The sequence below is a fragment of the Leopardus geoffroyi genome, chromosome E1 (genome assembly GCF_018350155.1).
Source record: "Leopardus geoffroyi isolate Oge1 chromosome E1, O.geoffroyi_Oge1_pat1.0, whole genome shotgun sequence".
Taxonomy (NCBI): Eukaryota; Metazoa; Chordata; class Mammalia; order Carnivora; family Felidae; genus Leopardus; species Leopardus geoffroyi.
In genome coordinates this window covers 25,430,813-25,445,074 of record NC_059330.1, presented here as the reverse complement: position 1 = coordinate 25,445,074, position 14,262 = coordinate 25,430,813, and the positions used below count along the sequence as shown (strand labels likewise).

The window sequence follows — 14,262 nt, the reverse complement described above, 5'->3', positions numbered from 1 at the left end:
CCATTCAGAGCCTGGAGCCTGCTTTGGATTCTGTGTCTCTCTGACTCTCTCCTGCCTGAACTCTGTCTCTTCTTCAAGAATAAACATTTAAAAAAAAAAAAAAAAAAAAAAAGGAAAGAAAGAAAGAAAGTGCTCTAATGCTAAGCCTGGCCGGCTCAGTCAATGGAGCATACAACTCTTGATCTCAGGGTTGTGGCTTTGACCCCCACACTGGAAGCAGAGATTACTTAAGAATAAAATCTTTAAAAAAAAGAAAAAAGAAAGAGAGAGAGAGAGCTCTCTAATACTTTCTGACATCCACAAAACAAAATATACTTCCAGAAAAGAAAGAAGAGTCTGAATTCAAGAGGAAAAGATAGAAAACAAAAGATGAATAGTTACCTAGTTATTAATGAAGGAAAGGAAAAAAGGAAGGATACACTAGTAAACAAGGCAATTTAACAGTCATAAAAAGAAAGAAAGTCAAAGATATAAGAAGCTTTCAAAGGCAAACATAGCAGGAAAAGTTTATGTCATAAATAATTACCCATACAAATGAATTTTTATTTCCCACAAAGAGAGCCCAACAAGTTGCTATTATTTGAATGAATCAACTAATAAAGAATCCAAAATGCAAAAAAAAAAAAAAAAAAAAAAAACAATTTGCAGAAGTGCTACTTAGCCTCTCTCTCCTGGACAGTAGCTTAAAGAAAAAAAAATACAGCATCACATTTTCAAAGTCTTAGAGGAGATGAAGACTCAAGAGTATGATATCGGTCAAAGACCCACTAGGAAATGAAAATAATTCAGTGTGTTCATAACTGAGAATTTAATAAAGACAACTGGTTACAGACGACAGAATAGCTGAGAGACCAAAAAAGGAACTTTGAGGCTGCCTATTGTATTAACAACAGTAGGAAACCATTACCACCCCTAGGCTAGGGAGACAGAGAGTATAGGATGCTGGGTCATCTGGCAAAAACTGAAACACCAATGGAACTGCCTGGAAGAAGCTAGAACGACAGAGGAAATGCAGTCACTAATAGAGAGAGGAGAAGGAATAATACTCTTCCCTTTCTCCCATCCTCTCATTCAATTTCTCACCAATGCCTCCCAAACTCAGCAGAAGACAACAGACATGGTATCATGGGAAAAAGACCATGGGCAGCCACCTTGCAAGGGAGCAGGATGGAGCAAAGAAATGGAATGCAGGAAAGTATCTGAGAACAAAAGAGCCAACCCAGACATAAATCCTGTCCAGAAAAAAATGTTAAAAGTCTAAAAAGTTCAACAGTAATGATAAGTGTGCAGTTATAAATCCTATACATGGGGCGCCTGGGTGGCACAGTCGGTTAAGCGTCTGACTTCAGCCAGGTCACGATCTCGCAGTCCGTGAGTTCAAGCCCTGCGTCAGGCTCTGGGCTGATGGCTCAGAGCCTGGAGCCTGTTTCCAATTCTGTGTCTCCCTCTCTCTCTGCCCCTCCCCCATTCATGCTCTGTCTCTCTCTGTCCCAAAAATAAATAAACGCTGAAAAAAAAAAATCCTATACAACTGATCAAACATTAACTTCTCTAAGAAATCTTTATGTCCTAAAGCTTAAGGTTAGGCACCATATGTTACAGTTACTTTAAGACTTGTACAATACAGGGGCGCCTGTGTGGCTCAGTCGGTTAAGTGTCCAACTTCGGCTCAGGTCATGATCTTACTGTTCATGAGTCCAAGCCCATCGGGCTCTGTGCTGACAGCTCAGAGCCTGGAGCCTGCTTCGGATTCTGTGTCTCCCTCTCTCTCTGCTCCTCCCCCACTCATGCTGTCTCTCTCTGTCTCTCAAAAATAACCAAACATAAAAAAAAAACAAAACTTTTTTTAAAGACTTGTACAAGTTCTAATGAAGTTTCCATAGTGTGGTTACGTTACTTTTTCAACTAAAAATAAATTTCGTTTGAAAACTAAAAACTTACTGTAGAGAAAGTAATCTAAAGTAAGAGTTCTCTTTTTAGAATTAGGTCATCCTCCAACAAACATTTAATTCATATGTTCCAAAAAAGTTAAAACCATACCATTTAAATCTGCATTTTCAAATCTGACCCAGACTATTTTCTCCTTTTCTTCTGTCAGAGGTGTTCCACTGTAAGCCTGCATAGTAAATAGAAATGTTTGAATGTTTTACAGTTATAGTATTATAGATGTTCAAGACAAAAAGTAACTTAAATAAAGCCAATCTTATCTCTTTCCAACTTCACCAAGATGTTCCAACATCTTAGGAACTAACACATTTTGTAATATCTTTACCCCCAAAGAAAGTTATATAGAACTGTGATAACCTTGGCCAAGAAAAGGGGTTTTAACTTACTAAAGAACTGCAGAAACCTAAAATACAATGATCATAGTCTATTAGGAAACATCACTATAACTGAAAGGCACTCAAAAACCTACATCACCCCCTATATTGATCAACAAATAAGAAGGCTTAAGAAACAAACAAAATTGGGGCACCTGGGTGGCTCAGTCAGTTGAACATCTGACTTTAGCTCAGGTCATGATCTCATGGTTCGTGGGTTTGAGCCCCATATTGGGCTCTGTGCTGACAGCTTGCTCAGAGCCCAGAGCCTGCTTCGGATTCTGTGTCACCTTCTCTCTCTACCCCTCCCCAACTCGCACTTTGTCTCTCTCTGTCTCTCAAAAATAAATAAATGTTAAAAAAAAATTTTTTTAAAAAAGAAGAAAAAAACAAAACTACCACATGTATCTATTTAGTCTCAGGTGTTTATGATCATGTAACTACACTCTACCTAGAATTTTCTAACATATTACTTTCTGCTTGCCTCCAGTTCCAGGTAGAAGACAAGAGCCAGAGTTGGGGGTGAATAAAAAAGTACAGTATTAAACTTTTTTTTTTTAATTTTTTTTTCAACGTTTATTTATTTTGGGGACAGAGAGAGACAGAGCATGAACGGGGGAGGGGCAGAGAGAGAGGGAGACACAGAATCGGAAACAGGCTCCAGGCTCTGAGCCATCAGCCCAGAGCCTGACGCGGGGCTCGAACTCACGGACCGCGAGATCATGACCTGGCTGAAGTCGGACGCTTAACCGACTGCGCCACCCAGGCACCCCTAAACTTTTTAAGTCTCTTATCTGGCTTCTAGACCCAACCTATTAGCTGGTTTCTGCAGGCCAGCAAAGTTCACAAAGATAAGCTTAGCTGCCATGAAATCATAAGTGTCAACGGTGTCCATCCATATTTAAAGGGAGTCATTGCTGCATAAAGCAAATGTTTCCATTTTAAAATGTTTAAAAATTGTATATATTTATAAGCATTTAGAATGTCAACAAAAGGCCTGCAACATTTTCAATTATAAAGTGGTATCCAGTTCACAAAATAATTATTTAATATAAACTGTACCAAAAGCATATAAAAACTACCAACCTGCATATAATTTGTGTTATACTCGACCCACTTTAAATTTCCATGCCAGTTTACAGCCCTTGTACCTTGTATGATAACTGAAAAGTATCTACATTGGGTGCCTGGGTGGCTCAGTCGATTAAGCATCTGACTCTTGATTTTGGCTCAGATCATGATCTCAGTGGTAAGACAGAGCCCGGCATTGGGCTCACACCGGCCATGGAGGCTGCTTGAGATTCTCTCTGCCCCTGCTAGTGCACACACTCACATGCAAACACACACACACACACACACACACACACACACACACACATACACATGCACGCTCTCTCAAAAAAAATTATCTACATTGAAAATACTACTAAAAGACAAAATTACTTTAATAAATTTACTACATAAAAGAAATTATCTTACAAATCCTTACAAATCTCATTGCCTTTAAAAAAAAAGTGAGATGTGTATAGAGTAGTTAATTCCTTTGAAGAAGAGGAGAAAACCTGCACTATATCTAACTAATTTATCAACTTTATCTTCAACTGCCTCATCCTCACCTCCTTCCTCTTTCTTTTCATGCTTAAAATCTTTTGTAAAAATAAACTTTTTATTTTGGAATATTTTTAGATCATTAAATACAGTACAAAGTTCTCATATATCCCTCAACCAGTTTCCCCTAATGTTAACTATCTAATCAAATCTGACTTTACCATGGAACATTTCTCAAAACTAGGACACTGACAGTGATGCACTACTATTAATTAAGCCCCACAGTTCATTTGGATTTCATCAGTTTTTCCACTAATGTTCTTTCTCAGTTCCAGGATCCAATCTGGAATAGCACAGTGCATTTAAGACAACTTTTTCTCCCCACATCACGCTCTCCTTTCATCTGGTAAAGCAGTAACATTTTTCAGAATTTTCTTCAGTTTAGCAGATTTATCACCTGCAGCATTATTCAACATTCTCTCAATTCCTCTGCAACATTTGCAAGATGTTCTCCTTTGATTTCTGAGTGATATGCAGAACAAAACAAAGATGAATGAGGTCTTTCAGTGTACTGGGATTCTTGAACTTTTCTTTCCCCTTCAGGGGAAAATAAGACTTTCAAAACACGCCTTGTCTACTTTTGCTATGTCTTCAAGTTCTCCTCTCTCCTTAGCAGACATGGTGTTCTTTACTAAGCATTCTTGAAAAAAATGTGAAGCTGAGGCATCTGAGTGCTGTTTCCTGTGTGCCTTCCTGCAGGTCTGCACAAAGAAGGCATGTGACATCATGTCATTTTGCCTCTTAGCTTATGATATCTCTTGCCCATGTGTAGGTATTTTATTCTTAGTGAGGCACATACTCACCCAGTGCCCATCCAGCTTTCACTTGCTACCTTAATGGAGGTCAATATCAACGTACCACACAAAAGTCTCCTGCCGAGCACTGATTATTAGCTCTCCTTCTTCAACCAAGATGCAATTACTCTAGCCCTCTTATTTAGAATCAAAACTTCCACCCCATTATTTACACTATTTCGTTATTTTCCCTTTTATTCCTTACCAGGTTTCTACCACATATACCCATTCATAAGCATAAGGTTATTGTTGAACTTTAAAAGACATAGTTACAGGGGCGCCTGGGTGGCGCAGTCGGTTAAGCGTCCGACTTCAGCCAGGTCACGATCTCGCGGTCCGTGAGTTCGAGCCCTGCATCAGGCTCTGGGCTGATGGCTCAGAGCCTGGAGCCTGCTTCCGATTCTGTGTCTTCCTCTCTCTCTGCCCCTCCCCCGTTCATGCTCTGTCTCTCTCTGTCCCAAAAATTAAATAAAAAACGTTGAAAAAAAAAAAATTTTAAAAGACATAGTTACAGCCATTGTAGGTATGTTGTATTTTTTTGTTGTATGTATATGTTTTGTTTCTTTTACCATACAGAAATAACCTCCCTTTTGCCAAAAAGTATAATTGTTAATTACCGCAAATTATTCTATAGGGATAACGTACCATAATTTGTTTGACTGCTATTGACGTTTGGGCTGGCTATAATTTTTTTTAAGTTTTTTTAAGTTTTATTTATTTTTGAGAGAGAGAACAAGTTGGGAAGAGGCAAAGAGAGAGGCAGACACAGAATCCGAAGCAGGCTCCAGGCTCTGAGCTGTCAGCACAGAGCCCGTTGCGGGGCTCAAATTCACAGACCATGAGATCATGACCTGAGCCAAAGTAAGACGCTTAAGTAAGACTGAGCCACCCAGTCACCCCTGGGCTGGCTACAATTTTTTACACTGAAAATGTAGAATTTTCACACACAAACACTGAAATGAAAAATTCTGAGCTTTAACTTTTTCCTTGCTGAATTATTTTTTAATAAATTTTCCTAAGTACAATTATTAGATCAAACAGCACAGCTAAGGGCATCTACAAGGCATCAATGACATCTGCTGAACACAATGGTAATTCATTCTATCTGTAACAGCTGAAGAAGCTGATACCAGTCTAACAACACATTTTCCCCCTTTTGTGGCTATTTGGAAACCCAGAGAATAATTTCTAGGCTCCATGAATTTGACGATTTCCAGAACAGGAGTTGGAACATAACATCAGCAAAAAACATAATTTTTCCAAATGGTTGACTGCACAGTACCACTGGGGGATTCTGGATTAAATATGGGGAAAAAAAGACCAGAGGTCACCAAACACCAAATCTGGCCCACCACCTGTGTTCATAAATAAAATTTTATTTGAATATGGCCATGCCCTTTCCTTTACATAAAAAGCAGTACTGAGTAGATGCAACAGATATTGTATGACCTGCAGAGCTTATCCGGCCCTTTGCGGGAAAGTTTGCCAACTACTGCTACACAAGACCATGAAGCCTTAAGGAGAAGCACCAAATATCCCTCCAGTGTAACACAGTGCCTGTCCCATAGTGGGTGCTGAATTTTTGCTTTCTTTCCAGAGTAAACAGAATAATGACTTACATATTTCTTGAATGAACATTCTAATTCTTAGATCCATGACTACAGCTTTACCTCCACAGTTGCTACTCTGATCCAAATCTTCACAATCAATTGCACAGATTATCCCCTTTCTAATGTAGTAATGCTCATAAACACTATATTAATCTTATACCTTCCAGAACTTTTACCCTATCAGTTTTAAGAACCCCCTTTTGTCAATCTATTACTCAATCTGGTATTCTTGTTTCTCTACCAAACTCTCTATTCCCTCAAAGCCTCTGACCACAGCCTTTCTGCTCCAGCCAGCAAGAACTGCTTGCCATGCAGGGTTTCCACTAACACAAAAGGTACCTTTGTAAAAATGTGATAAAGAGGCACTCTAGGGGCAGGCAAATTACAAAAAATTTTAAACTCCCCTTCCTTGGAACTAGTTTCACGCCAGGGCTCAGGGCTTAAGAGAAAGAGCAGTTTGTAGAGCCCAGGTTGGATTTCAGTCCCAGGTTGCTCTCTAGAACTAGTCTTCTGTACATAGTCTAAGATACTCTACAGCCACAGCAATTCCTTTGCCTACCATACCCAGGTAGCCAGCCTCCTCCAACATCAAATACCCAAGCATTCCATTCATTTTAACTAACGCTACTTTTGATATCCTTTGGAACTTGACTCTCACTCTTTCTCTGCTATGCATTCTCTTAGCAATTACACATTCAGTCTGTACTATCATGTAGAACACTTACTGATATGCTTGTTTTAGAAATTTTACTTCCCTTAGTAACCAAGTTCCTCAAAAAAGGAAAGCATTTATTATTCCTTTTTTAAAAGTTTTTTTAATGTTTTATTTATTTTTGAGAGCGAGCGAGCGAGTGCACGCACAAGTGGGGGAAGAGCCGAAAGAGAGGGACAGAGGATCTGAAGTGGGCTCTGTGCTGATAGCAGCAGCCCGATGTGGGGCTCGAACTCACAAACTGTGAGATCATGACCTGAGCCAAGGTCAGACACTCAACTGACTGAGCCACCCAGGCACCGCAAGCATTTGTTATTCTTTACATGCTCCTATGAACCTTGTCATTGTGACCTATTTCTATTAGAGTTGTCTGAACATAATAAAGGAATACCAATACCCCGATACTTTAATTTATTTGATAAATACAATTTATTTAGTATAACTGAGATCTGGATTTTAGACTTTTCTAGGATGTGGTCATAAAGCTGAGAAACTGGATCTATGAATGTCCTTTTCTGAACAGTGCAGTTACAGATCCTTTGCAGTCAGGAAATACTGACATCATCACAAGGAGAAAATAACTTTCCCTTCAGTAGTTCCACGGAACAGTGCTTCCCACAGCTACTGTTTCACAAGAATCACCAGAGGCTCAAACTGGATGCCACCTCAATTCCACTGAGTCAAACTCTCTGGGAAAGGGGCCTGGAAATTATTATTTTTAACACATGAGCCAAGTGACATTTATGTTAAGTCTGGACAACACTGCACTAGGTATGATCCCAGAAGGGCTGCTCTTATTATTTATTGTTACACTTATATAGATGGAACTCTGTATAAGTTAGAGTAACAAGGTATACTCTACTTGGCATATAAATACTGCTCAATACGAAAAAGATATAGATTTGTGTTCAGTATAGTATTTAGTTAATATAATATCTAGTTAATAAAATGCAAAATATATACTTTGCATTAATCACTTCACACAGGCAACATTTAACGAGGACAAGAGGAAGATTCTGGAAATAGAACCCAACTAGAGAGTCCCAAGTCCCATCTCTCAACTAATGTCTCACCTTGATTCTGTTTATGAGAGCAAGTCCTGAGGAATGATAATTGTACCACTGTCAGCACAAAACTAAGGCACATGTAATACTAACAAGTATGGTTCTACCCTACCAATGCTCAGGATGCTAAAACATCAAAAGTCTTTGTGAAGTTGATGAGACCTGTGTCAAGTTTAGGAAAGACAACATTTCAGAAATTTCCTGGCCAATGGTTCTACTACTGGGGCCTACTATTTCTGAAACTACACAGACACTTACCTGTGGTACAACATCCTGTAGAAAAGTCACAACACTTTCCATGTAGGACTGCTCCCTGGAAAGGGGTGAAATGGATAAAATTTATCCTGACAGCTTAAAACAAAACATGAAAAAGTTCTTTCTAAAGTCACTTAAAATATTTAAAAAAGAAAAAAGAAAAAAAACCAACTCTCATCAACTGATAGTTCTGCAACCCTGCTTTCTAGTTTCTTTGAATATGTTATTAAGTGAAATGCAAATGAAATTTTAATATTTTTAAACATTGTCTCTTCTTAAAAGTCATGTTCTCTTAATTTGACACAGATATTCTAACTTGTATTTGAAAGAGTGATGACACAAGTCTATGGCAGGACCTTCCTCTTGAGTCAAAGCAAAAGAATTTACCAGAGCAAGAAAAACTGTTGCTGATGACTCAGTATTTCATGACCTTTTCTTTAAACTGGTTACGTACCTAGTCTCTTACCTGTATACAGCAAAATGAATCTGTATTTTGCTGCAGGTGCAAAATTAGGAGATACTAAGACATCCTCACAGAACTTTTGCAATAGACAAGACATGAGAAAATATTACAATGCATAGAAGTGAAGAAAAATGATACTGTTAGGGTCACTGAGATATTTTAAATAGGAAGTATATGGATATCAGCAAGTGGGAAAAAATTCTTCAAAATACCAAATCAATTCATTTCATTTCATGTGAAAAATTACATTTAAAGAAAATCATAGGAGTTATCCTAAATCCTATAAAAAAGCGGTATGCCTTAGATAGCTACCAAAACTGATTAGGCCTAAAAAGAAAAAAAAAGAAAAACAATTTGATTAGGCCTACCTCTCCAACCTTATTTTCCTGCCACTCTCCTAACTTACTCTGCTTCAGTCTCCTGCAACTTCAATTCCTAAAATAGACCAAGCTCCTTGAATCAAAACCTTTACACCAGCTTTGTTCCTGTCAGGAATCTTTCCCATACTCTTACATCCCTTTCATATCTCCAGCTTCTGTGTCACCTCCTCAGAGAGGCCCTTCCTGACAGCCTAAGTCCTACTCCCTACTATCATTCTCTATCATAGCACACTGTGTAGTGTTCAAGCCTATAGTAACTTAGTGTTCCTCCCACTAGAATATAAACTCTATTACAGAAAGGAATCCAACTCTCATTTTCCCTTCTACCTCCAGAATCTACAATCCAGTACTTTAGGCATGGAGTAGATGTTTGAGCATTATTTGTTAAAAGAATACAAATAAATAAAAAACTTTAAAAAAAAAAACACTAAAATTACGTATTTAATTAACAAAAAAAAGCAATATATGTTGAATACCAATATGGTAATGCAACATACAATACTGCCTAAGTGCACAGGCTCTGGAGACAAACTGCCTGGGTTTTATCCAGGTTCCCCTTCTTGGCTGTTCCCAAGGGCAATTTACTTAATTTCTCCCTGCTTTGGTATTCTCACCTATAAAACAAAGGCTGAGAGGGAGGGGGAAAAAATGAAGACTGAAATAGTACCTAACTCATAGCTAATAACATGCTTAACTTGTTCCATGGCCCATAGTTAGCAAAGAAATATGGCCCCAGGAAATACAGGAAGGAAAAAAAGGAAGTATTATAGTAAAATACATATACTTTTCTTAGTCTGAAAAGGCAATCTTTATGTAACATGCTAAACTGCCCAAGGGAATAATACAAAATATTAACATTCCCTTATAAACATTTTAAAAGGTAGAAAACAAGTTTCACCTTATCCAAATACTGAAGGATCTTAATTGTCCACCCTAACCTACTTTATATAGGTCAACCTCCCTATATTCCATTTACGAAAATAGCTTGCCTTACCCATATCTGTTCACTCTAGTCCCTTTGCCTAAAATGTACCTTTGATTCTAATTGTCTAAACTCCGTTCAGCCTTTAAAGTACATTATGTTAGCTTCTTAATAAAACCCTTTAGGATCTAAAATACTAAAATATTCCCATTAAATACTCCCACTAGAATACTCCTTTCAATTCTCATGCTGTTGTGCTGGCATCTTTTTTGTTAATTATAGTGATTTCAAGTATACATATCTTTTTTTAATGTTTACTTATTTTTGAGAGAGAAAGGGAAAAACACAGAGTGCAAGCAGAGAGAGAGAGAGAGAGACATAGAATCTGAAGCAGGCTCCAGGCTCAGAACTGTCAGCACAGAGCCCAATGCGGGGCTTGAACTCATGAACCGTAAGATCATGACCTGAGCCGAAGTCGGATGCTTAACAGACTGAGCCCAGGTGCCCCTCAAGTAACATATCTTAAAAGCACATTAGATCATATGCTCCTAGGAGCGCCTGGGTGGCTCAGTCAGATAAATGCCAACTCTTGATTTTGGCTCAGGTCATGATCTCAGAGATCATGAGATCAAGCAAGCACAGAGCCCACTTGGCATTCTCTCTCTCTTCTTTTTCTGCCTTTCCCCTTGCTCATGTGCACAAACATGCGTGCCCCCTCTCTCTCTAAAAGTGAATAAACATTAAAAAAAAAAAAAGATCATATGCTCCCAGAAAGTATAAATAGGCTTTGTCAAAGAATGCTTAAAATATAGAATGTACTCTTTATGACACTGACTCTGAAACTTTCTGACTGAGACTTAGAGTAAGAGATACATTTTACATCAGGATCTGGTGAACATATACATACATATGAAAATATCCATGTGTGTGTCACAAAAGAATACTCCCAATTATATTTTCTATTATATGCTATTTCATTTTTTAAATAATGGTCCTGATCCACTGAATTAATGATCCACCAATTTTGGAACCTGTTGTTGGAAAAACGATCATTCTTAGAATTTAGCACAATGCTTTTGACATACTCTGTAAACGTGACTACATCAACTTGACCCTCCCATTATTTATCATCCTTGGCATGATATTTATCATCCTATAAAGCCTTAATTAAATTTAAAAAGTAATCAACGTTCAGAAAGGAAACCTGAATGTTAGTTACTATTCTGAACAAATTTTCTTTAGCTTTTAGGCTTATACTGAAATTTGCTTACGTGACAGCCTGGGGGCGAACCACAACTCCACCAGTACAACGACTGGGTCTTCTGGGAGAATCTGTAGCCATAGCTTCATTCACTAAACCTGTTTGCAGAATGGAAGAGATAGAAAAAAACTGATCATTATTGTTGGCAGTAGAGGGAAAGGTTTATGGTTGCTCACTAGAGATCCTTTATCAAAAATGCCTAAAATATAGGAAACCTTCCCAGAAATTCCAATTATACCAGAAAGGGGGAAGATTAGGAGAGGAAGTAGATAAAGAAGTTTTCTAATTATCGTGAGAGGTTTTTTTTTTTTTTTTTTTTTTTGGACTAAGCCTCAGGACCCCAAAACTAGTTAAGACTCTTTCTGGCCCCTCTCATCCACTGTTAACACAAACTAGAAAGGTAAGATGTGCTAGATAGAGAGTCTAGCACAAGACCACTTAATGTTTTTTAAAAATGTGCTATCTCTGTGTGCCAAAATTTTAAAATGTACTAAAATCTTAAATTGAGATAGTGAAAATACACATAACACATTATTGGGAGACTTAATGGAACAGTGAGGTAATATCTTCCAACTAAAACTGTTGGGAATCTATAAGCAAGACTGTACACTGTAACTATGTTTGGTGATGGATGTTAACTAGACATTGTGGTGATCATTTCAAGATATGTACAAATATCAAATCAAATTATGTTGTGCATCTGAAACTAATACAACGTTATGTCAGTAACAGCTATAAAAAAAGGATTGCATGATCATAATTTGACAAGAGTTTTTAAATCAGATTTGTCAATCCCCTTACTATTATAACCTAAACACCAGAGCCTTAATAAGTAAGTAATAAAAACCTATATGACATTAGAATCCCCTTGTCCTTTCCTGTCACATCACTGAATCTTGATCCTTGAATGGTCATTAAGCATCTGAATCACTGTGTAGATTTTAAGGACATAGAGTGTACTTGGTTAAGGCTGAAAGAGGATTGACAGCAATATCAATGATCTCTTACAGGGCTCAGGAAAGTCCACAACCTGGAACTAATCTTGAAAGCCCTTAAAACCATCACTTCTAAGTAAGAAGCATTCTCTCACCGTATTTGAAAATTCCCAAACTGAGGAGTCTCACCTGCTACAACAAAAACACCCTTTGCCCCACCTAGTCCAGGTACCCCTTCCTCGGTAGGTATCTTCACCACCAACCCCTCAGCACTCTCATTTCCATTCCACCCTTCATTTCCCGAAACAGAGCCTTCCAAGAAATGTCCTATAAGGGCCCTGTCTCCTGAGGACGACCCTCAGGCCCCACTCTCCTGAAAGACACGAACAGCGATACCCACTTAACCTCCAACGCGGAGCCACCGCTGCCCCCGGCCGCCCTCTGGCCCCTTGCCCTTCTTCCCCTCCCCCTCCAATCTCGATAGCTCTCTCTCGTCGAATCCATACCAGTCAAGCCCTCTCCCCTCACGCTGCTTGCACCTCGTTCTTGCCAAGCCTCCCCAAAGCCACAGCCCCACCAGCCCTCTCACCGGCCGCCCCGCCGGTAAACGCTGTTCTCCAGCTCAAGGCTCACTGTTTGGAGTCTCCCCTCGTGATTGACGGCTACCACTTCCTACCACGCCTCAGCGGAACTACTTTTCTAGCCAATCCCAGAAGGAAACTGGCTACGGCCGGGCACCGCCCTTGGAGGTCAGCTTCGCCAACCAGCAAGTAGAAAAGAGGCGGACCCGCCTCCTGAATTTATCCAATCCGCTGGGGCTCCAGGGAAAACAAAACAGTATGTAAGTTTGGGTGAAGCCGAGGTGTCAGGTTCGGTTGAGAACGCAGGCAGGTAGGGAGAGTTACGAACATGTCTATTTTCCTTTGCAGACAGCACACCTTCGTGGCTTTGTCAAAAGGAATTAGGTCTCAGACCCCTCTGCACCTCAGCTGAGCGTCTCGGGCTGGGAGTCGGAGGACCCGGGACTCGTCTGTTTACATCGAATTCTCGCGACAGCTAGTTCGAAGCACAAAGCACGTGGACATGGCAGCTGCCAATCACTTTCTGCTGGCCACTCACCCATCCCTAACCCGCCTTCTGCCCCGCCCTTCTCGATGTGTTTACCTTCCGGGAGCCTCGGCTAGCTTGCGCGGGTGGGCAAACCTAGAGCCAAGGAGGTATTGAGCTAAATGAGGGGCGCGGCCGGTGATCGTGTCAATTTGAGCAAGGTTTGTGGAGCTCACCTGACTCCTTCCTTACCTGTTTCCATTTCCCCAATGGAAGAGATCGCGATTTCGCCAGTGTCATTGCGTCAGTTACATTTCCTTTACATTTACATTTATTGATTTTTTGAAACAACGCTCAATACAGTCTTAAGCATTTCATAAGTATTATCAAATGTAATACGGCAATCCCATGAGGATATAGCTTATTAATAGGCATGAGGTTTGTAGAAAATTGGCTGAAACAGCAATAAAAATTTTAAAAAGGTTTTAAGCACAATGGAGGATGGAAAAGTTTAGTAAAGAAACTACCTCAACGGAAATATGCAGTTAATCAGGTGCTGGAGAGATAGATGATAGATATACCGATATAGATATAGGTGTAGATGTAGCCAAGAAACCACCTATATGCTCTTGACGCTCTATCAAAATGCTCTATCTAATGTTTGAACATTGGCTAATAACAGATTCTGAACATTTATCTTCTTCCACCACACACACAAATTCTGAGCACCATGGCCTTTTAAGATTTGCTTCCTACATTAAGCCCACTAACGGAAGAATCCACAGTTCTAAATTCCTTTTGCTCTTATTGCTATCATTAGCTTACTTCTTTGCTGTATTTGAAATGTTTGGAGTTTCTCTTGTGCATATCTCATTTTCCCCAACTAGAAT

The 14,262-nt window shown here is 39.3% G+C and overlaps 1 protein-coding gene across 1 annotated transcript in view; it reads right to left on the bottom strand.

Moving 5' to 3' along the window:
* BCAS3 (BCAS3 microtubule associated cell migration factor) overlaps window positions 1-13,672 on the bottom strand; it is a 620,462-nt gene extending 606,790 nt beyond the window's left edge. Inside the window, exons 1-5 of the mRNA XM_045490037.1 lie at window positions 13,609-13,672; window positions 12,915-12,953; window positions 11,401-11,488; window positions 8,368-8,422; window positions 2,041-2,116 (exon numbers count right to left, since the gene is read on the bottom strand). Coding sequence (XP_045345993.1) covers window positions 2,041-2,116; window positions 8,368-8,422; window positions 11,401-11,488; window positions 12,915-12,953; window positions 13,609-13,672 — 322 coding nt within the window. The remainder of the gene's footprint in view (window positions 1-2,040; window positions 2,117-8,367; window positions 8,423-11,400; window positions 11,489-12,914; window positions 12,954-13,608) is intronic.
* Between the last annotated feature and the right edge of the window lie 590 nt (window positions 13,673-14,262).